Consider the following 23,127-nt stretch of genomic DNA (forward strand, 5'->3'; position numbering starts at 1 on the left):
CCCGCGAAGTCCTTTTCACCGGGTGTTTCGCGTTACAGACGTGCCTTACGACAACATGTGCGATCTGTGCCACGGGGCGAGTTACCGGTACTGCCGCCGAGACGCATCGGAGGATTACTTCGGCTACACGGGTGCCTTCAGGTGCCTGGTGGAGGGTGGCGGTGACGTGGCCTTCGTGAAGCACACGACGGTGATGGAGAACACCGACGGCAAGCGGAAGGAGTTCTGGGCGCGCAACACCTTCACGAAGGACTTCGAGCTGCTCTGCCCGGACGGCACGCGTCGTCCTACCACGAGCTACGCCAAGTGCAACCTCGGCAAGGTGGCCGCGAACGCGATAGTCACGCGCGGCGGTTACTACGGTTACAACGAAACGCAGATCAACGCGTACATCAATCTCTTCATATACGCCCAGCAGTTCTACGGCAGCAAGGAGCTGGACGAGTTCAGCTTCAGCATGTACTACAGCGTGCCGCCTTACAGCGACCTCATATTCCAGGACGCCACGCAACAGCTGGTGGTCGTGCCGATGGAGAAGCGAGAGTACAGCCGCTACCTCGGGCCAGACTTCATGCGGGCACGGAGAATCGTGGATTGCAACGCGGGCGCGTCCGCCATCAGTTACTCGTTGTTCGCCACGGTGGTTATGATCGTGTTTACATTTGTATACGGTAGATAGAATGCGGTAGTAGCAGCATACCGTTATTTGCAGCTCCGCTTCTCACATCACGAATATACTCGATTCGCGTTCTAGTTCACAAAAATCTCAACAAGCAGGACACAACAGATGTATCTTTCGATGCGGAAACGCGAGGTTGACAGTGACCGTGCCGGTATCATAGGCAATGTTGAGGCAATATCACTGCGATGTGTGAGCTGTTGTTGTTGATATTATGAAATTATACATTTCGATATCAGTCGGATGATGAGCGCGTTCAGAAAACATAACGGCTATGCAACCGTCGAGTGATGATCGCCTTCGGTATTCTTTTAAAACCATGGTTGACACAAAAGAATATTTCCAATGATTGAAATATGATATCTGGAAAAGTGATGAATGGAAAAGTATGCCTGAGAGACAGATAGATGTCTAGGATAACCTATCTCTTATTAAAGAGAATATATATGCGTATATGACAAAGAAAGAATGCCTTAAAATTGGCCTCTCTGTCGGCTTTTTGAAACTTTAATGCCTCTTCCAGACACTTCAGTGCAGCGAGCGCTCACTCAACTTTTGTGTTTGCTGAACGCAGCCATTATTTTATGAACTCTACACGTGTTTCGAGAGAGAAAGATAGATAGAGTCGTGACAGTACAAATGACTGACAGCAGTAGAAATAATAATGTACGGACATTCCACGAATCTCGAAACATCCGTCCCGATGGAGCCACAACCTCAAAAGCACATCCGTCCAAATGCGAGAAATTTACGAATCTGGTAATTTTAAGAATTATTATATATTTAATATACTTTGATACATATACTTTACATGTATATTTTATACCGTCCACTAGTGTTTTTTATTGTAATAAATCTATAACTTTACCAACAGAACACCGGTCAACTCGGATTATTCATCCCGAGATGATTAAACTCGCGCCTCGCGACATCGCGAAGCGCTGGAAGCAAGCTTGCATGCGTGATAACATAGGCAAGATCGAGATTACAATTGAATAACGAACGAGAAACGAATATCGCTGTGTGTGTGTGTGTGTCTCGGTTCGCAAAAACTCACGTCAGTCTCACACGCTCGGTCTCAAAATTTCAAGTTAACTTTCACCAACAAAAATCCCCACCGACACAATTCGTCCTACGTAACTTTCCTCGAAGATTACGGCGTTATCGCGTTAAGTTATATTGCCGCTAACTGATACTTTTCGCCGAACAGTGGGAAAAAAGTGGAGTCCGCGACTGCGGAAATGAATGCTGATACTCGGTCAGCAAATACACCGAAGTGTGAGAAACCGGAGAAAAAACCGGAAAAAAAACCTGACGTGTGTAATCTGGACGATTTCCAGGTAGCTATAATTGTCGCTCAACGCTAGAGTACGTAACCGTTCGTCGTTCCAGGAAGCTCGTGACGTGCCCGCACTCGATAATTATAATCAATCCCCCGAACAAAAGCGAAAACCGCATCCTAACTCTGCGCAGCCATCCACCAACGCGTCGCCTTCATCCACGAGACATATTTATTCCGCAACAGGTGAGATCTTGCGAACATCGTCCTTATTCGGGTTCTCACCTGAATGAATCATTAATCGTTATAATATTATTCGCGACGAATGTGAATAAAATATTGTAATTATCTGTTTGTTTGTCGAATCACCTTGTTTCGATTTTATCTAGATGAATTATTAATCGTTTATAACATTCATGAGTTAAATGGACAAAACATCTTAATTATCGACTTACTTGTTTGTTCGCCAGTGACTTTCCCGCAGTCTATTTAGTCTGATATCTCGTCCTGTTTTAATTTATTCAATTTAATTACACGTTTCTGAGTTAATTATTAATAATGTTATATCGAACTACTTATTTGTCCACCATCTGTTTTATCTCATGGTCAACTTTGTTCGTTATCGACTCGATACTTTTAGGCAAGCACCAGGCGCACAAGTTGGTGGACAACAAGCAATTGTCGAAACCGTTCAATCAGTCTGACAAGAAGACGTTCCTTCTCGATACTTACGCCCGTATAGTCGCTACCAACAACAGACGTTGCCCGAAACGATTGCGTGACCTCGCTAAGCCGAAGAGGCAGACTTGCAGCGATCGAAATGGCGATTCTATGAATTTCGATCTGAACTGGCACACCGGTAATGCGGCGAAAGCGAAACGCAGTTCGGAAAATTCGAAGATGAAAGAGCTCCGTTAACACCGTCGGTTGGTATTTCATTAACAATTCCTCCGCACGATTTTTGCATTGTATACAGTGTTTCGCATCTACATGTTACTTTTCAACAGCAGATTCTTTGGCTAATTTTGAGCGGAATTTTCCTCGGCGAAGATTTCGAGTTGCCGATCATTTTCGAATTGCATACGATCGAAAGAAGTATTTTCGTAAACCAAGCTTCAGGGAATCAAATGGATACGAAAGCTGCTTCTTCAGTTCAATTTCGGGTGGAGTTTGCCGCGATAAAATTTTAATTTGAGACTTGGTTGCAAAGATACAGGATGTTAAAATTTAAACAGTTAAACAGATTACTTCCCTCGACATTTTCGCTGAAGCAAATCTCCAAATTATCCCGAGAATCCGCTAATACAAAATAATACGACAGGAGTAGGACACCCTGTATATAAGGTGTATGCTTCATGCTACAATGAAGTTTCCCCGTAATGAGGAGAACGTGACTCCTCACCGTTACTTAACCAGCTGTTATACTGTACCCGTTGATAAACGTACTCAGGAGAAAAGAAGATGGAAAATGACGTTAAAGAATCCCGCCGTCCGAGAATGTCGTTAAAGTTACCGAGTCGGAGAAAATGTAATGTTTTGCACCGGCTCGTAGAGTTCCACTTCATTGAGATAAGACATCGGCGACTTGTGAAATTAGCGTTGAGGTCTTAAGTACAAAACTACCCGCTATCAGGGAAAGACAGAAGTTTCTAAAAAGAAGAATACACACATACACACACGCACGCCGAGGGCGTTCAGATCTTCGAGTCCGATGGTTGCAGCTTCACCAAAGGTTCGCTCAACTCCCACAGTTTCTTGCCTTTGGCGGGATCCTTCACAGCGTTCGACAGTTCATATTTCTAAAATATAATTACAAGTATAACATGAATTCCTAAAGAACAGTGTGTACACGATGAACCTCCGGGATTTTTAAATGATGTCATATAAAAATGAACACGTGCAGATTTCTGGATACTCGTATCGTAAAGAACAGCTGAAAAGGTTTCTTACGAAAAATTAGCGAACTTCCGTATGAGCACCTTCAGTGATACGAAGAATATCGAGCCGGTAATGCACTTCACATTAGGTGCACCGAAGCGTGTCGTTAGTTATGGTGCCAATGGCTGCCACAATTTGGTTGCGCGAGGTATTCGGGTCTGGGCACGTCTTGGTGGAGTAAACGATGTCCTTGATATACCCCCACATGCAGTAATATAAGGGGTGAGTTCAGGGGAATAAGATGGCTGGGGGGGATGTCCCCTTCTCTCCTCGCCTGATCCAAATACCTTGTGCGACCGAGTTGTGGCAGCCATTGGCACCATAACTAACGACATGCTTCAGCGCACTTGACGTGAAGTGCATTATCGATTCGGCGGCTCCTTCGGTGCCACTAAAGATGCTCATGCGGAAGCTTGGTAACGTATGAAAGTTGGATAATTTTTTATAAGAAACCTTTTCAGTTGTTCTTTACAATACGAACATCCAAAAATGTGTAAGCTCGTTTTTACTTCACATCATTTCAAAATCTATATATTATTCCTTTCATTTTTTCTTATATAATCTTTTTACTCCTACCGAGTAAACATTTATATATTTTTATACTTCTCTATTTATACCTTCTAAGTTTTTCCTCGATTTCTCAAGTATAGTTTCTTCTTCTTAAATATTTTTTTTTACTTCAACATTCAACGGTGATCGTTAAAATTTCCCTCTCATAGAAATTCACACAAATTCACGACAGAAAAAACTCGAGAAAAAAAAAATACGACTTACAGCGCAATCTACAAAGTATTTTCCCGAGACGCCGTTGAGCTCTTCGGAAACGGCGAGATGAATAGTCGTCTGAGCACCCTGCTCAGGTGTCTTGAAGAAAGCCTTGATTATGAGATACAAGCACCAGGATAACGGGGCGGGCACGTTTCGCCAGATTCCGCTATCTACCATTCCGGGATGCAGGCAGTTCGCCGTCACTCCGGTGCCGTCCAGCCGTCGCGCCAGTTCCAACGTGAAAACTATGTTCGCGTACTTCGACACGTAGTACAGATACGCCGGTAGAGTCGACGTAGGGTTGATATTGTTGAGATTCAAGCGCGCTATCCGATACAGCTCCGACGCGATCACCACGATACGGCTCGGTTTCGATCGTTTCAATAAATCTGTTAGGAAAAAAGTAATATTATGAAAGGATATTGCGAAAGGATAAAAAAGCAACCGGTCTTTATTAAAATTGCAGTTTTTCTTTCAAGGCTATAAATCTATATCGCTGTCCGAGCAAGGAATAACAAACTACTAATACATGCGTGATTATTAATACTGACATCTGACACTACCATTCGTGGCATTTATTACAAAACTGATTTTATCGATCATAGTCTTTTCGCTACGCTATTAAATATGTCATGAGTATTAAGCATACTGTTTCTAACAAATGAATTAATATCTGATTTGTCTCGGAGAACCGTTAAAATGTTACAGTCTGTTTTATAAGAGTGTGACCGGGCAAACTTCTGTTTGGAAACCGTTATGTCGACTTTTGAACGAGTAGATAAACGAACTTTTCCTTTACGACGATTATACGGACAGGCTCAGTTATTATTTGACTTTTACTAATAATTGACAACGGCGGTGAATGGACGATTTATTAATATAAAAGCGTCATAGTACTAATTGCGCAGTATATATTTTATTTTTTTCATTTTTTTGTAATAGTTTAAAAATTACGTCGGTCACGCTCTCACTAGGCAGAGTGCATATTTTAATTATGCACAATTACAATTTTACACAGACATTTCAGTGTAATTAAAATTTCACATTTCTAATATGTCACGTTTTAATGTTTTTACCATTTTTATCATTTGGATGAAACATTGAGAACATTCTATGAATGAAACAATAATTGTCATATAGCTTGCGATAATTGGCGATGTTTTTTTCAATCAGAATGAAGTGGATCTCGTCAATATGTTAATGAGTAAACTATGAAAAATTGTCTTAGATTGGCGCGCAAATGGTTAGTAATCGTTAGTAATCGGTAGTAATCGTTAGTAACAGAGGCTTACGTCTGCCAACAATACCCATGGCTGATTATCGTCCCTCAGAGATTGTTGATATTCTCCTTGTTCTCGGAGAATGTGAACTAAATTATCATGAAGCTTCGCGAGTTTACCGGAATCGTTACCGCGAAAGAGAACAACATCCGAATCATACTACAATCCGGGACCTCGAACTAAGAGCTCGCCAAGGCCGTTTAGGACGTCAAAGAGCACATCATGCATTTTCAAATTGCAACTTTGGAGCTTTATAACTCGAAAAGTACTCAATGAAGAAACATTTCATTATAGTGTTTTGGAAAGCTCTCGAGGTCAGCTACAAGAATATGTAATAAAAAATAGAGGATGCTATTTAAAAAAATTGAGGTGACCTTCATGTGACTTTCAAATAATTCTTCAAGGTCAAACCAATAGTACCGTCTTATGGTCCCCTCGAAACCAAACAACTTTTGTCTGAAAAATTTTTCTTTCCCGGACTTGGTTTTCGAAATATTCGACTGGATGGATTAAAATGGTCCATCCTGTATATGTGCACATAGACGCGTTTAAAATATTCATAAATCAAGTTTAACTACTGCTATTATGAACATTTTGCGTTGACATTTGACCGCATTAATATGTGTCTGTCACGCAAATCTATTCAAGGAAATAAGTCGTTTATTTTTTTGCAACTACTTGTTCGATGCATCTATCACGGATTAATTAACTAGTTTCTTCTTCTTAACTGGCACTACTTCAAGACATTTACGTACACATACTGAAGCGTGTGAAGCGTACGAACGAGGTTCACTAGAGCTTAAGTATGCATAAGTTTCTTCAACTAGCGCAGCCATTTCAGATAAGAAAAACAGATCAAACGTGTCGTAATCTTTTATCAAGTAGTTTCAAATGTTTTTTCCCACAAACATTGGAAAATGTTGACACAGCATTTTTCAAAAGAAAATATGTCATAACAAATGAAAAGTCCACTGTTGAAAAAACATTCTGAATCTACCTAATATTTTGAACAAATTCGTTTATATTTCCCAATTTCTGTATTACCTATATTAATATCCACTTTCTCCCTCATCATATTCAATTAATTAATTTTTGGCCATATTATGATTCTCCTTTAAGTTCTCCAGGTAAAAAATATTACCTGAATCGGGAATCTAATGTTTCGACTTCTTACCGATCAAGAGATGGGTCAGCAGAAAGGGCCCGAAGTAATTGGTGGCCATAGTCATCTCCAATCCATCCTCCGTAACCTTCTTCCGGAAGGTTTCCGCGGTACCGGCGTTGTGAATCAACACGTCCAATCTGGCTTCCTCCCGATTGATCTGCTTGGCGAATTCCCTGATCGATTGCAACGACGACAGATCTAACATGCGGACCACGATGTTGCTGTTGTTGGTTTCTTTCGTAATTTCATCTGGACAGAACACGCATGTCAGATGCGCCAAAGTGAGTCTTAGGTAACAACGAAGATGTAACCTGTATATTAAAACTAGCACAACGCACGTTGCTTCTTATCGAAACGCTTCTTTAACGAGTAGAGTTATATTGCCGAAGCGAGTACGAACCTTGTATATTAAAACTAACAGAACGTACGTTGCTTCTTATCAAAACACTTCTTTAACGAGTCGAGTTAAAGGCGACAGAGAAGGAATAACGTGACGGAATTTTAGAATACTAAGGCAGATTACAAAATCTGTTTCTGCTTCTAAAAGACCGCACTTATGAATTCTTAACACGCATTTTCTCACGTCAGTCATTTATACCAATTTATACATTTCTATAATTGTTGTATCACGCACGAGTTATATACACCTAGAATCTTTAGAAAATAATTGTCCTATATTTATAGCTAAAATCGTCATATTAGGGACAAGACCTTTCAGCTGATTAGCTTTGTCTGTATTCCTGCATGCCATGATAAGTCTGGCTCCTCTTTTGGCGAGATTCTTCGCGGTCTCTCTGCCGATGCCCGAGGTGCATCCGGTAATTATCACCGTTTTCCCGTCCATCCGGCTCTTGCTTTTGCAGACTCCCCGGGTGAAGGTAAAGTAGAGGTAGAGGCCCACCAAAAGCAGAGCCGCACCACCCAGCACGATGGCCGCGGCCAAGCAAAGCAACTTCGCACAAGTGATACCGTCCAATATCATGTTACCTGCGAGAGAAAGAAATAAAGCAACGTAAGAACGTAATTAACATAGCAGGTTAAGCTTAGCACCAGTCACGAATGTACCGGTGAAGTTCTTCCGTTCCTCAACCGATTCTTGATTCAGAAATTACACAGTTTCTACGAGCTATTGTTGTGCGCAACTACTAAATAATCTGATAGAAAGTTCACCGTGTTTTTTTTCGAAAACGATTAGAGATAAGAGACACCGATTATCAACGGTGTAGGATATATAGGAGAACATATCTTGGTGACTGGTTAACTTCATTCTATAGTCAATAATTCAAGATTTCAAGAGCAATTTCATTTTTTAAATGCAATCTTATAGTCTTTTACAACACAAATCGATTCCTCTGTTTATCCTGCATATAAAAGTACTAGGGTAAGATAATCGAAAAATAAATACTTTCCGAAATATTTTTATTATACTTTTATACTTTATTATACTTTTTCCGAAATATTTTATTTTTCTTCTGATATTTTTTTTATGTAAGATACATTTCTACTTGGGAAAAAGTCGGAGACGCGTCTCTCACGGTTGATCGAATTTGAAAAATTTATCTCGAAATTCGGATATTTTCGGGACTGCCACGACGACGGAGAAATGCTTAATCTTGATTTCTGAGTTAATATCGCGTCATTTGTTTCCGACGTTTCGTGAACATTCCACTTCTTCCGGGATCGTGTTATCCTGTTAACTCCGGAAAAGGAGGTCGATTTCACGGGGTTTTCCTCCGCGGATCGGCGCGTCTTCACACTTCTACAATTTTCTGGCTCGGCGGGGAGAGCGCGAAAGTACGACGTTCGATTCACCGGTCAGGCCAGGGTCGTTGACCATGTGCGCCGCTCGTCTCAGCGACGTTCGCGTTACTCCTCGAGGAGTACTTGGCAATCACGCATGAGGTCAAGTTAAATATCAGAGGAACAGCTTCGTTCGGAACGGCGTGGAGGAACAGGTTTCCGCAAATGACTAGGTGTGTTTATTTGGAGAAAAAAAGAAAACTTCATTAGAGTACGACTAACTCGCGATTAATCGATGATCAATTAACAGTTAAATAAACTATTCGTGTGGCTCAATGTAAACGTAGGTCATGTCATTGACGTCGCGTCAATGTCACTTGACTAAACAGGTTCTTTTCTTCGCGCAAAAAACACCTGCATCTGACTTGGCCGTGACCCCACACTCTCCGTCACTACAATCTCAACGTGGAGAAACCGGCGTGTCTATCGAATCGTCGATGCGAAAGTACCGTTTTTTAATCGATTCGTCTGATTTAAAAAATCTCCATAATCTCTAGCGTGAAATCATGCCGCTATCGGACGGCAGATCGCCGAACAAAACGGGATGCACTTGATGGATTGATCGTACTTTAGAATAAATAAATCAATATTGTGCACATTTCGATTAGGAGACAGGATGTATTTTTGCATCGGCCCGAATTCGACACGGCACTCGATTTAACAATCAGAGGAATATTCGGGAAAATTAACCCATTGCACTCGAAGTTTTTTTTCATTCATATTACCAGCAACTCGAAGCAATTTCAATGGAAAGATCATATTCACATATAAGTAAATGATATGCGGATTAAAAGAAAAGTCATTGTTGTATGTTATTGTTTTTTTTTAATTTTGTTAATTTGTTAATAGTTGTTAATAGTTTGTTTTAAGTTTGAAGACAAATTTTAAATGGCTCCGCTCCGGAGCCCTCGAGTGCAAAGGGTTAATAATCAAACGGGCTTACTGCGCGCACTGTAGCAGAGGAACTGTCTAACAATCACTTGCTGAAGTTAATACTGAAGGCCAGAGCCCACTCAGCATGACTCGCTCGGCTTCCCCCAGGAAGACTTCTCCCACCTTCTGGTCCTGTTTGCCGGACCAGCTAGGTGGTTGTGAGCTCGTAGCTATTCCTTCGTAATATCTCAGTCGGCTGGTTACGTAGGCAGCGACACTTATTTGCTAATATATTCCGACTATCTCACCTCGATCATGACTACTCGAGAGAAAGAGAGAGAGAGAGAGAGAGAGAAGTGGAAGAGAAAAAGGGATCCGTCGTTGTTGTATGCGTTTTCGTTTCGACGTATTGCATCGAGCGACGATCTGGGTTACGTACCTCTCGGCTAAGCGCAGCGTCTAACGGTAAACCACTGAGAGAACACGCTAATGGAATTCGCGTAATTATACTCACATTCATTTCAGCAGCGGAATCTTCATCTCTCATCATCTCTTTGCGTGCCGTAACCCAGATCCGACAGTTAGACAGTTACTAAAATTATTCTTCGTGACTTATGGTATAAAGTGGCTAGGAAATACCCTCCCCCCCTCTCTTCCTCCTCTTGCAGAAAAGAGAGATGAGGAAAAAGTAGCCTTGAGATGCAAGTAACCTTTGATATCCTGTTGTGCATCTTGTCTGGATTCGCGTGTCCGATTACCGGTTTTTGCTCTTCACCTTTTTGCAATCGCATCGCCTCTCTGGAACGTAGCTCGATGAATATTTATGTAATGTACTTTTCAGATACTTAGTGACTACGAATTGCCAAAATTGTACTACTTGAGGTATCTTCAAAGTGTTTATGTCGCATATTAAACACAATGCGATTCGTTCAAGAGTTTTGAATATGTTCCTCATTGCTCATTTATTTAATATATTTACCACCGTATCGCACTTATATTCAACAATTATCGGAAAAAATGACGAAGTTCGATTTATATTTCGATTTATATATAGAGTGTCCGACATAAACCGTCCCATCCGTTACACGCTTGTAGTTTTGGTCAATGTGAAGAAAAAGTCTTCTACTATTTTTCAAACAATCACACAAAACCTGGAGTTATTAATTATTGAACATGGCTGTTGTATCTACCGATAGATATCAGCATGCTGAACCTTTAACCTCGAGCCTTTGTAGGTACAATATTCGCTGTATATTCGTAAATCGAGCCATTCTGGAGAAAAAAATCCTTTACCATTCTGCAAATAACCACGCAATTTCTTGAGTTATTAATTAAAGAAGCTTCTGTATATGGCCATTGTCGATAATTAATAACTCGAAATTCTGCAATGGTAGAAGATTTTTCTTCACTTTGACCTGAACTACAAATATATGACGGGCAGGACGGCACCTATTGTATCAAACACCCTGTATATAGGCAGCTGTCCCTAACATATAATTTCTAAATATGATAGAATGAAAAATAAACTTTTTAAATACACAAGATGATACGAAGGAGGATATTGAGAAATGTCATTGGACATCCGTTCCGTGAGATCTTCTCTCGGCCGGAGAAGTTGATCATTTTTTTAAATTATTCTTCCCGTTAGAAGTAATTGAAACAGAATGAATCGGCGCGTGTCTTGAAAATAAAATCACGGTATATATTAAAACTATTTGTCCCGTTAAAACGCAGAAATTCCGTTCGTTTCGCCAACATGCTCGTTGGCTGTTTATTTACCCAGAAAATGACCGACCGACTAACCGACTAGTCGAAGCACGCATCTACAATTTAGCTACTGAATTACTTAATTTCTCTCGTGCATTTTCATTGTGTATTGACGTAGCGAGAGAGAGAGAGAGAGAGAGAAAGAGGAACAGTAACACGATACGCGCTGATTTTTCATTTTCAACTTTCAACACTTAACAGAGGAAATATTTTATATCTATCGTAAAAGTAAGTTTTCCGAGAATATAGAAGAGAGAATATTTCTAGCATCATTATGCATTTCTAATTCGCCTTAGTTTCGTGAAAATTGTGCGATCGAGAGTGCGATTTCATCCGGGCAACGTCGCCGGGCGACGATCTTGCGGCCGGACAATCCATTTCGACCACGTTCTGCAGAATTTGCGCGGTTAAGCTGGAGATACGCAAGTCTTTGAGTTTCACCGAACTCTCCAAGTACGCGATCTTGTGACTTAAGGTGCATATCGTCTCTTCCTTCTCGCGCAGTTCTCTCTTCATCTTCTCGTAAATCGTGCGCGGCACGCTCTCGTCGGTCTTATATCGCTGAGTCGCGACGTCCACGAGTGCGTTGCCTTACGGAAATGTGTTCGAAGATCCATCATTCTTTTTTCTTTTACCAACGACGCACGCAAACGGATTTGTTTTTACGCGTTGAGTATACTCACGGGAATGTTTGTTAAAACGGAAGGACCTGAAGATGTTCCTGAGAAAAAGAGAAGCAATCCAACCGAAGACCATGGAAATCCCTCGCTTGAAACGTCCGACTTTTGAAACCGGACTAGGCTGGCAAATCCCGTCACTTGCCTCGGGACTGTCCAAGCTCCCCACTGGCGAGTTAAGTTGCTCACCGCACGGCGAGTTATCCCTGATTTTTTCCTCTAGAAATACGATTTCATCAGATAATGGAAATCATCTAAACTTTCAATATGTAAATCTGCTTACTTGACAGCTGTATATCAATGCCTTCTTCGTTATGCTTTGTGAGTTTTTGTTTGTGCAACTTCTCGTCGTCTTTCAAGATCCTTGTCCTCAATTCCAACAATAGTTTCTCAATTGCACCCTGAGTCCCGTTCGCCAAGTGACAGATTGTGTCCTTATTCAGCTTCACGTCGATCTTTGCGAGCACTTTACGATTCAGAGTGTTCCAGTTATCGATCTTCGTGTTCAAGTTACTCGCTGGTACGTAATTGTGCAGTTCAACATATCGTGGGTAGTACAGCTTCAGGATCTCCGCCACAAGGACTGTTGTGTTTAAGAATAAATTATATAAATAAAGTAATAATAATAATCCTTTATATTAAAAAGACAGATCCTTTGATACATATGATTAAATAGTCATTTAGCAGATCAAACAAGAAAAAGAAAGAATAAACCTATTTCCCATTCAAGTATATCTGAAATATAATTAGAGGTAAGTATAATTATAAATATATATAATTATAAGTTAATAAATGTCACAGAGAGGATAAATAGAGAACACACATGGTACCGGCGAAATCGAAGAAGAAACGTAGATTGAAGTTACCTGCGTCCGAGAAGTCCTTCGTCAGATTTTTCGCGGGTTTCGAGAAGGGGACGGAATCGATCCACGCGATGAGCTCCGTGTCCGCTTGATTCTGCGTCGTGTCGCCGATCATTTTCTTTCCTTCTCGTCTAATCTGTCAATGATCGTCGATCATGCTCTCAACTCGATTATTCTTCACGTTCCGGTGCAGCGACGAAGGAATCCGGTGTACTCGTCATATCATCCGGCTTGCGTTGTAAACGTAAATGCGCTCGTCGATGCGTCGATATGTGAGAAACGACAGCCAAGTTTCTTCCTTTATTTCGAGACGGATCTGAAGACAGCCGTTGGATCGACGAAGTCTCACGACGATTTGAATTTCACATCAGACGACGCCATATTTCTACATTACGCACGCCATTGGTCGGTTTGTCTCGGCGCAGCGCTCGCGTCCTGTATCCCCGTGTCCCTAAGAAAATGCGGAAATTCCAGGGACATTTCTTGCGCGAACATGACGCACTGTCGCAGCGCTGCCGCTCCAAACATCACGATTGTCGCGGTGTTCGTGCGAGTGGTTTTGCTGTTGCAAAGTGATTGTCATGGCATCGGAGCGATACAGTTTTTCGTTGACGACTTTTAGGTAAGTACATGCAGAATCATACGATCGGTCGAGCAAAGTTCGTTTCGATCCCAATCGGTGTCTTACATCCGCGAGGGAAAACGTGAATCTGTTGAAAAGCGGCCTGACAACTACCTAACCTCCAAACCGGGCTCGTTCAGCATCTTCTGTGTAATCGTGATGAATGAAAATCTCCGATCGAATCAGCGTTATCCGATTAACGTCATCGTCGTATTGACAAGTGCGCAAATAAATACAAGTGTATTTCGTTCGAGAAACGCGTAATGTCGGATAATACCTATGACAGGATGACTCGTCAAATTCTGTATGTGTTGGACCGAAAGGTGGAAGAAAGATGTCAAAGGTGAGATAATGAAACTGTGTTTTACAGTCCGTCGGGCAAATTGGTGCAGATAGAGTATGCTTTGGCGGCGGTAGCGGCTGGCGCGCCGAGCGTGGGCATCAAGGCGCTGAACGGCGTCGTCCTCGCCACCGAGAACAAACACAAGTCGATCCTTTACGATGAACACAGCGTCAGTAAGGTCGAAATGATCACCAAGCACATCGGTATGGTCTACAGCGGCATGGGCCCGGATTATAGATTATTAGTGAAGCAAGCCAGAAAGATGGCACAGCAGTATCTCCTGGTCTATCGAGAGCCCATTCCTACCGCACAGCTCGTGCAACGTGTCGCAATGGTTATGCAAGAATACACACAATCTGGGTGAGTGATGTTTTGGTTTCCTTTGGTGTAACCTTGTATTTATTTTCAAATTGTGTCCCATCGATGTTTAACTGAATGAACTCAGCACATATTTGTTAAAAGATCAGTGAAGGTACTTGGTTTAATGATTAGCTGTAATTAATTTGATTTGGAGGCTTTTTGGTATGCAAATAGGCTACATTTGACTTCTGGATTAGAGTTGCATCTTTTATAGATTAATTTCCGATAAATATCTCATGAATGTTTCAGTCGACCTCATCAAGGGGAAGAATAACCTAGTATTGTAACATGTCCTCAATATCAGGCTGCTCCTCTCCCTGATAAAATAAACTGAAACATTCGTGTAACTTGGAAAACGAATTTACAAAAACGCAACTCCAACTCGGAAGCCAAGTGCAGCGAGATCGGTGAAATGGAAACTAATATAAAATCATTGCGAATTTGCAGAGGTGTCAGACCTTTCGGGGTGTCTCTTTTGATTTGTGGCTGGGACAATGATAGACCTTATTTATTCCAATGCGATCCTTCTGGCACGTACTTCGCGTGGAAGGCGACCGCTATGGGTAAGAATTTCATCAACGGCAAAACGTTCCTTGAGAAGAGGTACAGCGAGGATCTAGAATTGGACGACGCCGTTCACACCGCCATCCTTACGCTGAAAGAGGGATTCGAGGGTCAGATGACGGCGGATAACATCGAAGTCGGTATTTGCGACGCAAATGGCTTCAGGAAATTGGATCCCTCCAATGTCAAAGATTATCTCGCCAATATCCCTTAATAAGCTTAAGTTTCTTAATGTATTGTCGGCATGTGATTTCACGCAATAATGGCGAATATGTTGATAAATACGCATCAAGTTCTTGTAATAAATACTTTCGTCCAAAGCAAGACAATGAGTCGTGGAGCACTGTCTTTTGATCACAACAGAAATTTAATTAGAAAACGCTAATAACATAATAATGTCACTCGTTGCGTTATGTGTGTATTTTACAGGGTTAAGTAAGTTAATCTTTATTTCTAATCAAGTTAAAAGTTAATCATCTGTAAAATTAACTCGGTTAGAAGTATATTTTAAAGGTAAAATCAGTATATATGTTTATAGACTTGGTCTATAAAAAAAAAGGAAAGAGAAAGATTGCGAGTAAAAATATAAGAAGTGTGTGTGTGTGTATCAGGAATAACGGATCTCTCGTTTCGCTATAATAATCAAGATAGGCGCGATCAATGATCGCGTCTTTTAACCCGACATTATTTTGTTACATATATAATAACAAGTAAATAAATCGCAATCGTTAACATCCGGGGCGCTGCGTCGAACGGAGAGCGCTTAATATCGACGGTCTTCGGTGAAAATCGCCCGCGGGCACCTTCGAACTCGCGGAATCGACCCGACCCTGGTTTCAGCCCACCCGGATGTCTCTCGTGGAACACAACACACACACACGCGCACATTCGCGCAGGCACTCGGTAATAAAAACCTCTGTTTCGATTCGCGCGGATGATAACCGCCGACGCTTGGGATTTCTGCCGGCGGCGGCGCGCCTGACGCCGCCGGCCGAGGGCGCCACGTTGACGCGGGCGCGCGCGCGTATCGATCGAGCACAGGGCCGTGCATGAGCAGCGGCGCGACGGCACAGAATCAGGCGCGATATCGTGCGCGAATGCCAAAGATGCTGCTGCCTTCGCACGGCTTTTGCAGTTGGTGCGCGGCTGGCCTACCGGCTCGTCTCAGATTGTTCGTCGCGTCGCCCCGCGCCGTCATGCACCGCGCTATGCCGTCGCTCTCATAGTGATTGTTTAGTTTGTCGGCCGACCTCCTCGACAGGTGTGTGTGTGCGCGCGCGCGCGCGCGCCTTGCCTCGGGAAGAGAGTAACCCGTCGACGAATGTCCCCCAGGTAAGGCCGATCATCCCCCTCGCGGATCCGCTCGTTTCGGCCGCTCTTCTCTCTCTCTCTCTCTCTCGCTTCCTTTCTCCTCTCTCCCTCCTCTTCTCGCCCGCACACTCCGTGTTTCAAACGAAATCGATGGTCGGGCTCCGGGGTCTCGCGGAGTCAATCGGAAGGTGCGGGAGAGAGAGGGAAGAGAAGCGAAGAGAGAGCGGTGTAGGAGGTGTGCGGGCGAGACGACGACCGGAGGTTTAATTACCAGCACGCGATCGCTCGCGCGAAACTTTGTCGGCGCGAACGGCCGGCGATCCTCGTCGCCGCCAGTTATTCCCGCTTTGTATGATACGGGCCGTTGTTGCTGCGCCACGACGATCGAGCCGGCCGAGGGGGTGCGTTCGGGGAGCCACGCTGTCGGCGCTGAAGCGTCATTCCGTTCTTGTTTTGTATCTAATGAGCGGAGTAGAAAGATAAAGAAGACGCTCCTCAACGCCGATAACGGCGCACCCTTGCGGCAGATTTTACTCCAACGACGTCCCGATTCCGTTGTACGTCACGGGAGAGACGAGGATAGAATAATATGCCCGCTCATTGCTAGCTTCATGTCGTTGCTAGCTTCAAGTGGAACCTGCCCGTAACGAACGCGGCTGTTCGTCGACGAGGCTCGCGTTGCGAGCTTCCGCGAATCGTCGTCGCGGAAGCTGGCCGACGTTCAGAACTCCTCGCGCGCGTCTTTCATCTCCCCTGTGCTCTTCGATGCGTCGTGTACAACGATCACACACAGGTAAAAGCTGCTCTCTTATTGCGAAACGCAACACGTCGATACGCCGATCGAACGTGCACAAACCTGCACGTACTTCCGCGTTTCCGCGAATTTCTCCCCGAAGATATCGCGACCGCCCCTCCCTCCCCCCTCCCTCTCCACGTTAATTAAGCAGCAAGTAGTTAACATGCTACCGCGAGTCGCACCAACAACAATGCAAATTAATTAACCTTGGATCAGCGAGTGCGTCTGCTTTTGCTCCGCGTATAATTTTACGTGCGCGCGCATGTACATAACATGGAAAAGTGCAGAACGTAGAGAGAGAGAGAGAGAGGGAGAGAGCGAGAAAGAGAGAAAGAAGAGAAAAAGAATCGGTCCGGGTGAATTAATAAGTACATTTCGCGTCAGATAACGGATTAATTAAACGGTATTCGGGGCCAGTCAACAGTTAGTTAACGAACAGGCGCCGATTAATCTCTCTCGGCGCAGCTTGTTATAATTAACGGAGAATCGCAGGCCTCGATCCTTCGTCTTCGAACGAGTTCGGTGAACGGATTCGTTAGCGGGCCGATACGGCGGCCATTGCTACGGCACAAAAGAGGACGCGATTTGTTTACGCGCGAATATGTAACTCGCCCCCTCGAGAGCTTGTCTCTCGACCTCGCGCAAGATATCGCGCGACGTGAAGCGCGCACGAATCGCGTAGCGGCGGCGATAGCTCGATCGATGCGGCCCAATTCTGAGCGTGCCGCAAATTTCGATCGCCGTTGCTATCCGAATTACGCCGCGGCCCCGGCGGCCGATGTTCTTCGTTTCGGGGTATGCCGGGACTCCCGTGCGCGAAATCCGCGAAATTCGCCCGGTCTTCGCGAAGCTCAACGCGTGAGAGAGGCGGAAAGTACCGGGGAGAGCTTTAATACTCGGCGATCGGCGTTCGGCGAATTCGCGATCTCGCTCGGCCGGAGACGAGCGCTCTCTCTCTCTCTCTCTCTCTTTTTCTCTCGCGTCGTTTTCTTATCTCACGATTAGTTGAAGCATGAACAAAAAGCAACTTTCACAGCGGAAGGCAAAGAGTGCTGTACTGAGAAGTTGAATCCTCGCAAAGTAAGTGTTTCTTGCGGCATTTCTTCGATATTTGTCGGTTAGAGAGAAATTTGACTTTGATGGCGGAATATGCATTTTTGTGAGATATATATCTGTTTTCTTATTAATTGTTTTATTTGCTAGGAATCAAATTTCACCTCGCCGTGTCCAAATAAATGTTGATCTCTTATGAAATAAATCTTATATTTCTTATGAAATAAATCTTATATTTTACTGATGAATTTTTAAATCTTTTTCTCTCCGCGCACGTTTAAGTAAATTTGTGCTGAAACATTTAAGTAAATATCTGCCGAGGAGTGTTGGAATAATTATTTTACTTCGATTAAGTAGATATTTTACTTGGATACAGCACACTAGAAGGAAAGAGCTATATTCAAATGATATTTACTTAATCCAAATGAAATAATTACTTCAACATTCCTTAGCAGATATTGACTTAAATGTAGCGTTTTTTTTTTTTTCAGTACAGCCGTCACCTTTCGTTCTTTGAATACTGTGCCGCTAAAATGTTTGACTGACACTACAATTTATGCGATAAAAATATATATTACAAGTATTCAAAATGAATAATAATAATAGTGAAATATAATAATAATTTTGCGAGTAGCGCTGATAGATTACTATTTTAAAAAACTGTATAAAAACTGTTTTGAAACTCAATGTGCAATGGAAGAAGTAATTTATTTATTTACGGGATATAAGATTTTTTTATTTCACTGAATTTCTCCTCTGTTTCACAGGGACTTCTGTGAAATAAACCAAATCTTCCACAAATAAATTTTTAAGAATTTTTTCCCCAGCTAAATGCGAAAGACGTGCTTGCGCGAAGATTGAGAGGAACTTTTGACTTTTGACTTGTGGAGAATGTGTTAACCCTTTGCACTCCGCTGTCGTAGCGGCGACATGGTTGTTTTGCTGCCTCGGCACTTTAAGAAATTTTAAGTCCTAAAATTTATGTTTTTCTTTTATAATATAAGTTAGAATATGTTTTGTTATAAAATAGCTAAGAAATAAAAATTTTGTTTTATTGAAACGACTCTATTTTTCTTCTACATCATAGGTATGTACTTGGAACTAATAGCCTCTATGCATTACTAGGCTGGAGTGCAAAGGGTTAAGTGAGAAAATGTGTTTCTTGAATTTTCGCGCATACTCGAGAGAGAGAGAGAGAGAGAGAGAGAGCACGTGCGGAAAGAATTAACGAGCACAAATCGGTGCCTTCGTTCCTCGCGCAGTGATGGTTTTTGCAAAAGGTTCGCTTTCATCCAAGCGTGATTGTTTTCCTGCGCGATCTAGGCTATCACTATTTTTCTTAAGTCGCTGTCTTATCTTCACGATCCGCTATCTCCCACCGTCCACTCGACGTACAACAGATTTAGACATTTCTATAATAATTCGTGTCCACTCCTGACATGCTGCTCCTCGTGCATGTTCTTGATTTTCCCACGGTAATTGAAAATTCTTAATTACACGTAACGTCGGCGGACACGAGCCCACACAGGCGATAATATCGATTCCAATTACGATAACAAGTTCGGGGGGGGGGGGCGAGAGCGGCGAGCGATGGTTCCATAATTCGTGAGCTCTTTAGATATGAAGTCATATCTGAAAAAGAGCTTACAAATTATGGACTAGCTCCTACTCTCCGCCGCTCCATTTTTCTCCCTATATTCGTATAACTCTCGTCGACGGTCGAGTGGAGTCATTTCCGATCTCTCGCGGCTATTATAATCACTCGATCTCCGGCACGGTCGATTAAATATCGCATGTCGAATGGAATTCGCAAGTAAATCTCGTAGCTCACGTCCACGTGTGAGAGACGGAGAGAGAGAGAGAGGGGGGGGGGAGAGTTCGGAGCAAGTTTGCCGAGCGGCGATTCCGTTCGCGTTTAATTTATCAGCATTTTCGGATTTTATCGACTTTATCGGTCTTCATTATCTTTATTACACCGGAGTTTTCCGCGCGCGTATCGGCGAGTCGTGCGCGCGCCAAAGCGATTTCGCGAGCGATATGTACACATATATGTGTGGAAAGAAAGTATCTTCTCTCCCAAGGTTGCCGCCTCCTTCCTGCCGCCTATCATCGCACCGGCCCATCCGGTATCATTGCCGAACAATGCCGGATTTTAATATAACGCATCTCCGCGAGCGCGAGAGCGCGTTTTCACGACAGACAACGACGGGTTTTTCATTTAGTGCTACTTGTCGAAGCAGAATCTCTCCGGGTACAATCATGACAACGTCGACGGTGAAGGCCGTGAGAGAGAGAGAGAGAGGGGGGGGGGAGGAAGAGAGGAAAAGAGGATCGAAGAAAAGCGGGGCGCAGGACGCGCCTCTGCACGCTTTGCAATTTTAATGTCGACGATGCGAAGCGACTATTTCCTGCACCCCCTCTCCCGCCTCCTCTTCCAGCCCCCTTCCGCGTGTTCACCTCACCACGTGGAATTGACTAAGCACAGGATTTACGCATTTCGCTATTATGTAAATTCGCAACGTCGTCGATATCGCTTATTAAAAATTCTCGAGTGGTAGGAGGGGGAGGGGACAGGATCAGAGGGCAACAGGAGGGGAAGAGAGGAGAAGAGGCGCTCGTTGTGTTAGATAATGCTCGCTCTTTTTCAAAAGCCGCGATAGATAGACGCGGCCTTACTGCCGCCACTGTTTGTAACTGATGCGCCGAAACTGCGAAACAAACACCGCAGCGATAATAAAATCCCTTTTTACGGGCGCGACGTTGATAAAGCTGCTGCTAGGTGATTTGTTTGCGTGCGAGTCACGTGGATGATCGCAGGTAGACACAACAATTAGCAAGTTTCGCGGGATAATCTCCGAAAAAAACTCGGCTCGCGCAGCCGAACTCCGCGTGCCGTTTCGTGTACTGCGATGGAAATCCGCTAAAGAAATCATTCTCGCGAATTTTATATCTTCTTCTGGTTTTAATCCCAAAAATATATACACTGAATGAGAAAATATCTAAAAAACCAAATATTTATTCGTGGTAAGTGCTAATATAATATATTTACTCATACTGACATATTTTTATATTGAAACATTTTTTTTTTAATGAGAAAATATACATTTTCTTAAATATGTAGCTTTTCATGAAACAATTGTTTATTCTATTTAAACTTTCGACCGTACACTTCTGAAAAGTCGCTCGCACCGCAAACAAGGTCGCATTAACCTTGTGCAATTTTTTAAGTTCCATACCGGGAAAACTGTAAACGGAAAGGGGTTGACGAATTTCTAAAACAAAATGTAACTCTTCTACTTGAATGTTTCATCATGCATAGAAAATCAAGTTTTAGGTTACTGAGAAAAATTTGAATTTTGACAGTTGTCTCGCGAATGGTATTGTTTTGAAGTATTTTAGTTAAAAAAATCGCAACTTCTTTACTTTGTATTATAGCTCTTCAAACACAATTCAAAGGGACTATCTGATCCATGCGGTTAAAGAGTTAAGTATATAGCTTTACATAAAAGCGATTTATTCTGTTTAAATAAAAGAATTCAGATTTTAATAAATTTGCTATTAATACCCATCAAATATTTGTTACTTTTAGATATTTTTTTTTCTCTCAGTGTACTAGTAGCAATCAAATGCATGTAAAGTTATTATCATCGACACTATATAGTAATATTTATTTAAAAAATAATTCGGACTATGATACACCGAAAGAAAAAAATGCTACATTCAAATAAATATTTATTAAGCAGTATCGGAGTCGTTATTTTATTAAGATTAAATAAATATTACCTGAATGTAGCACACTGAAAAAAAGTGCAACATTCAGATAATATTTATCTAATCCAAGTAAAATAATTACTCCGACACTCCTTAACAAATATTCATTTGAATTTAGCATATTTTCTTTCAGTTGTGCGGCCACAGTTATAAATACTGCAGATTTTTGTGCTTACGAATGCTGCAGATTTTCTCAGCATATTCGTACGAATAAATATCTCGCGCTTTCGCACAGATACGGCGAGAACGGTGCGCCTACGTCTTGGTCGATAAAGACGGATATTCGAGCGCGTGCTCGCGATGCGAAAGAAATCGCGTCTAACATTGTGCGCGCATCGCTCGAGCGTAATTACGAGACGAACTCCTCTTTTCCCACGTCGTCGGTCTCCTTCGCGTCGCGTTTTCTTCCTCTCCGTCGTCGCTTGTGTTTTCTTTTCTCTTTCACCGGCAGCACATCTGGGCCCTTCGTGCGAGCGCTCTTTATGCGCGTTACGCGAGCGAAATTACGGGCAGGCTAATTACACGTCGGTCATGCGACTCGCACGGCCGGAGAGCGCGTGGACGATTAAAAGGCTAAGGAGCGCGTCGCCAGGTCGTTTTGACAACCACCACCCCTGAGGGGCTGCGCGAATGCCGGACTAATGCTTCTATCTAGGTGTACTGTGTGCGAGTACTTGCAAATTTCTCACACACACATATACACACACACGTATACACACAGTCACACGCATCAGTTCACACGGAGAAGAATAATTCAGAGAGACAGCGAATTTTATACCGTCGTAGCGAATAAATAAATAAATAAAGTAATAAAAAGTTCTTTTTAAATCCAGTCCAGTATTTTACAAATTGATTTTCTGTGCCAATTTATAAAGAAAAATATATATAAACGTATACACTCATTTCATTATAAAATGACCTAAAAAGTCGATTTCTGAAATATTCGACGGTACATAATATACTCTGTATACTTATTTATACACGCTACGACAGCATGGAAGATTCGTTGTCCCTTTGATTATTTTTCCCCGTGTATCGTGTCAGATCGGTTATATTTGGAAAAGACGCGGGGGACTCGCTTTCTCTCGTGAGAAATGAATTCTAACGCGGAACCGGGAGAAATTAGAATCATGCCCGATCAAAACCGCAGGAACGCGTTTTGAATTACAACCGAGATCAAATATCTCGTGACTGTGGGGGTTTCCGTTCTTGCATTTT

At 42.7% G+C, this 23,127-nt stretch overlaps 5 protein-coding genes across 9 annotated transcripts in view; 4 read left to right on the forward strand and 1 right to left on the reverse strand.

Annotated features, from left to right (window-relative positions):
* The window catches only part of LOC106749757 (melanotransferrin), an 8,428-nt gene extending 6,873 nt beyond the window's left edge, over positions 1-1,555 (forward strand). For both annotated transcript variants that reach the window (XM_014629501.1, XM_014629500.1), the window contains one exon: positions 39-1,555. In XM_014629501.1, the coding sequence (XP_014484987.1) occupies positions 39-679 (641 nt within the window). In that variant the 3' untranslated portion in view covers positions 680-1,555. The remainder of the gene's footprint in view (positions 1-38) is intronic.
* Positions 1,556-2,267: 712 nt separating this feature from the next.
* LOC106749762 lies at positions 2,268-3,268 on the forward strand. Its single transcript, XM_014629525.1, has one exon. The coding sequence runs from the start codon at positions 2,517-2,519 to the stop codon at positions 2,874-2,876; it is 360 nt and encodes a 119-aa protein (XP_014485011.1). The 5' UTR covers positions 2,268-2,516; the 3' UTR covers positions 2,877-3,268.
* Positions 3,269-3,370: 102 nt separating this feature from the next.
* On the reverse strand, positions 3,371-13,204 carry LOC106749759 (retinol dehydrogenase 14). Of its 4 annotated transcripts, XM_014629503.1 has the most exons (7): positions 13,093-13,204; positions 12,510-12,809; positions 12,233-12,445; positions 7,821-8,096; positions 7,119-7,358; positions 4,671-5,053; positions 3,371-3,757 (listed from the first exon to the last, which is right to left on the reverse strand). In XM_014629503.1, the coding sequence occupies exons 1-7, from the start codon at positions 13,202-13,204 to the stop codon at positions 3,653-3,655; spliced, it is 1,629 nt and encodes a 542-aa protein (XP_014484989.1). In that variant the 3' UTR covers positions 3,371-3,652. The 4 variants fall into 4 exon arrangements, with proteins under 4 accessions (XP_014484989.1, XP_014484991.1, XP_014484990.1 ...); XM_014629505.1 differs by lacking the exons at positions 12,233-12,445; positions 12,510-12,809; positions 13,093-13,204 and adding an exon at positions 10,297-10,369; XM_014629504.1 differs by lacking the exons at positions 12,233-12,445; positions 12,510-12,809; positions 13,093-13,204 and adding an exon at positions 9,853-9,906.
* A 376-nt stretch (positions 13,205-13,580) lies between these two features.
* Positions 13,581-15,310, forward strand: LOC106749696 (proteasome subunit alpha type-2). The gene is made up of 3 exons (XM_014629389.1): positions 13,581-13,711; positions 14,082-14,414; positions 14,862-15,310. The coding sequence occupies exons 1-3, from the start codon at positions 13,671-13,673 to the stop codon at positions 15,190-15,192; spliced, it is 705 nt and encodes a 234-aa protein (XP_014484875.1). The 5' UTR covers positions 13,581-13,670; the 3' UTR covers positions 15,193-15,310.
* A 767-nt stretch (positions 15,311-16,077) lies between these two features.
* LOC106749686 (RNA-binding protein Musashi homolog Rbp6) overlaps positions 16,078-23,127 on the forward strand; it is a 128,628-nt gene continuing 121,578 nt past the window's right edge. The window contains exon 1 of the mRNA XM_014629373.1: positions 16,078-16,310. The gene's annotated coding sequence lies outside the window, so the exon portion shown is untranslated. The remainder of the gene's footprint in view (positions 16,311-23,127) is intronic.

The sequence above is a fragment of the Dinoponera quadriceps genome, unplaced genomic scaffold (assembly GCF_001313825.1).
Source record: "Dinoponera quadriceps isolate SergipeBrazil2010 unplaced genomic scaffold, ASM131382v1 scaffold3289, whole genome shotgun sequence".
Taxonomy (NCBI): domain Eukaryota; kingdom Metazoa; phylum Arthropoda; class Insecta; order Hymenoptera; family Formicidae; genus Dinoponera; species Dinoponera quadriceps.

Bases quoted from the DNA above. Each gene is read 5' to 3' on its own strand.
- LOC106749762 (XM_014629525.1), top strand. From the start codon at position 2,517: ATGTTATATCGAACTACTTATTTGTCCACCATCTGTTTTATCTCATGG.
- LOC106749696 (XM_014629389.1), top strand. From the start codon at position 13,671: ATGGCATCGGAGCGATACAGTTTTTCGTTGACGACTTTTAG. The intron at 13,712-14,081 runs GTAAGTACATGC...TGTGTTTTACAG, and splicing joins TTTTCGTTGACGACTTTTAG to TCCGTCGGGCAAATTGGTGC. The intron at 14,415-14,861 runs GTGAGTGATGTT...GCGAATTTGCAG, and splicing joins CAAGAATACACACAATCTGG to AGGTGTCAGACCTTTCGGGG.
- LOC106749759 (XM_014629503.1), bottom strand. From the start codon at position 13,204: ATGATCGGCGACACGACGCAGAATCAAGCGGACACGGAGCTCATCGCG. The intron at 5,054-7,118 runs GTAAGAAGTCGA...TTTTCCTAACAG, and splicing joins GCTGACCCATCTCTTGATCG to ATTTATTGAAACGATCGAAA. The intron at 3,758-4,670 runs GTAAGTCGTATT...ATTATATTTTAG, and splicing joins AATACTTTGTAGATTGCGCT to AAATATGAACTGTCGAACGC.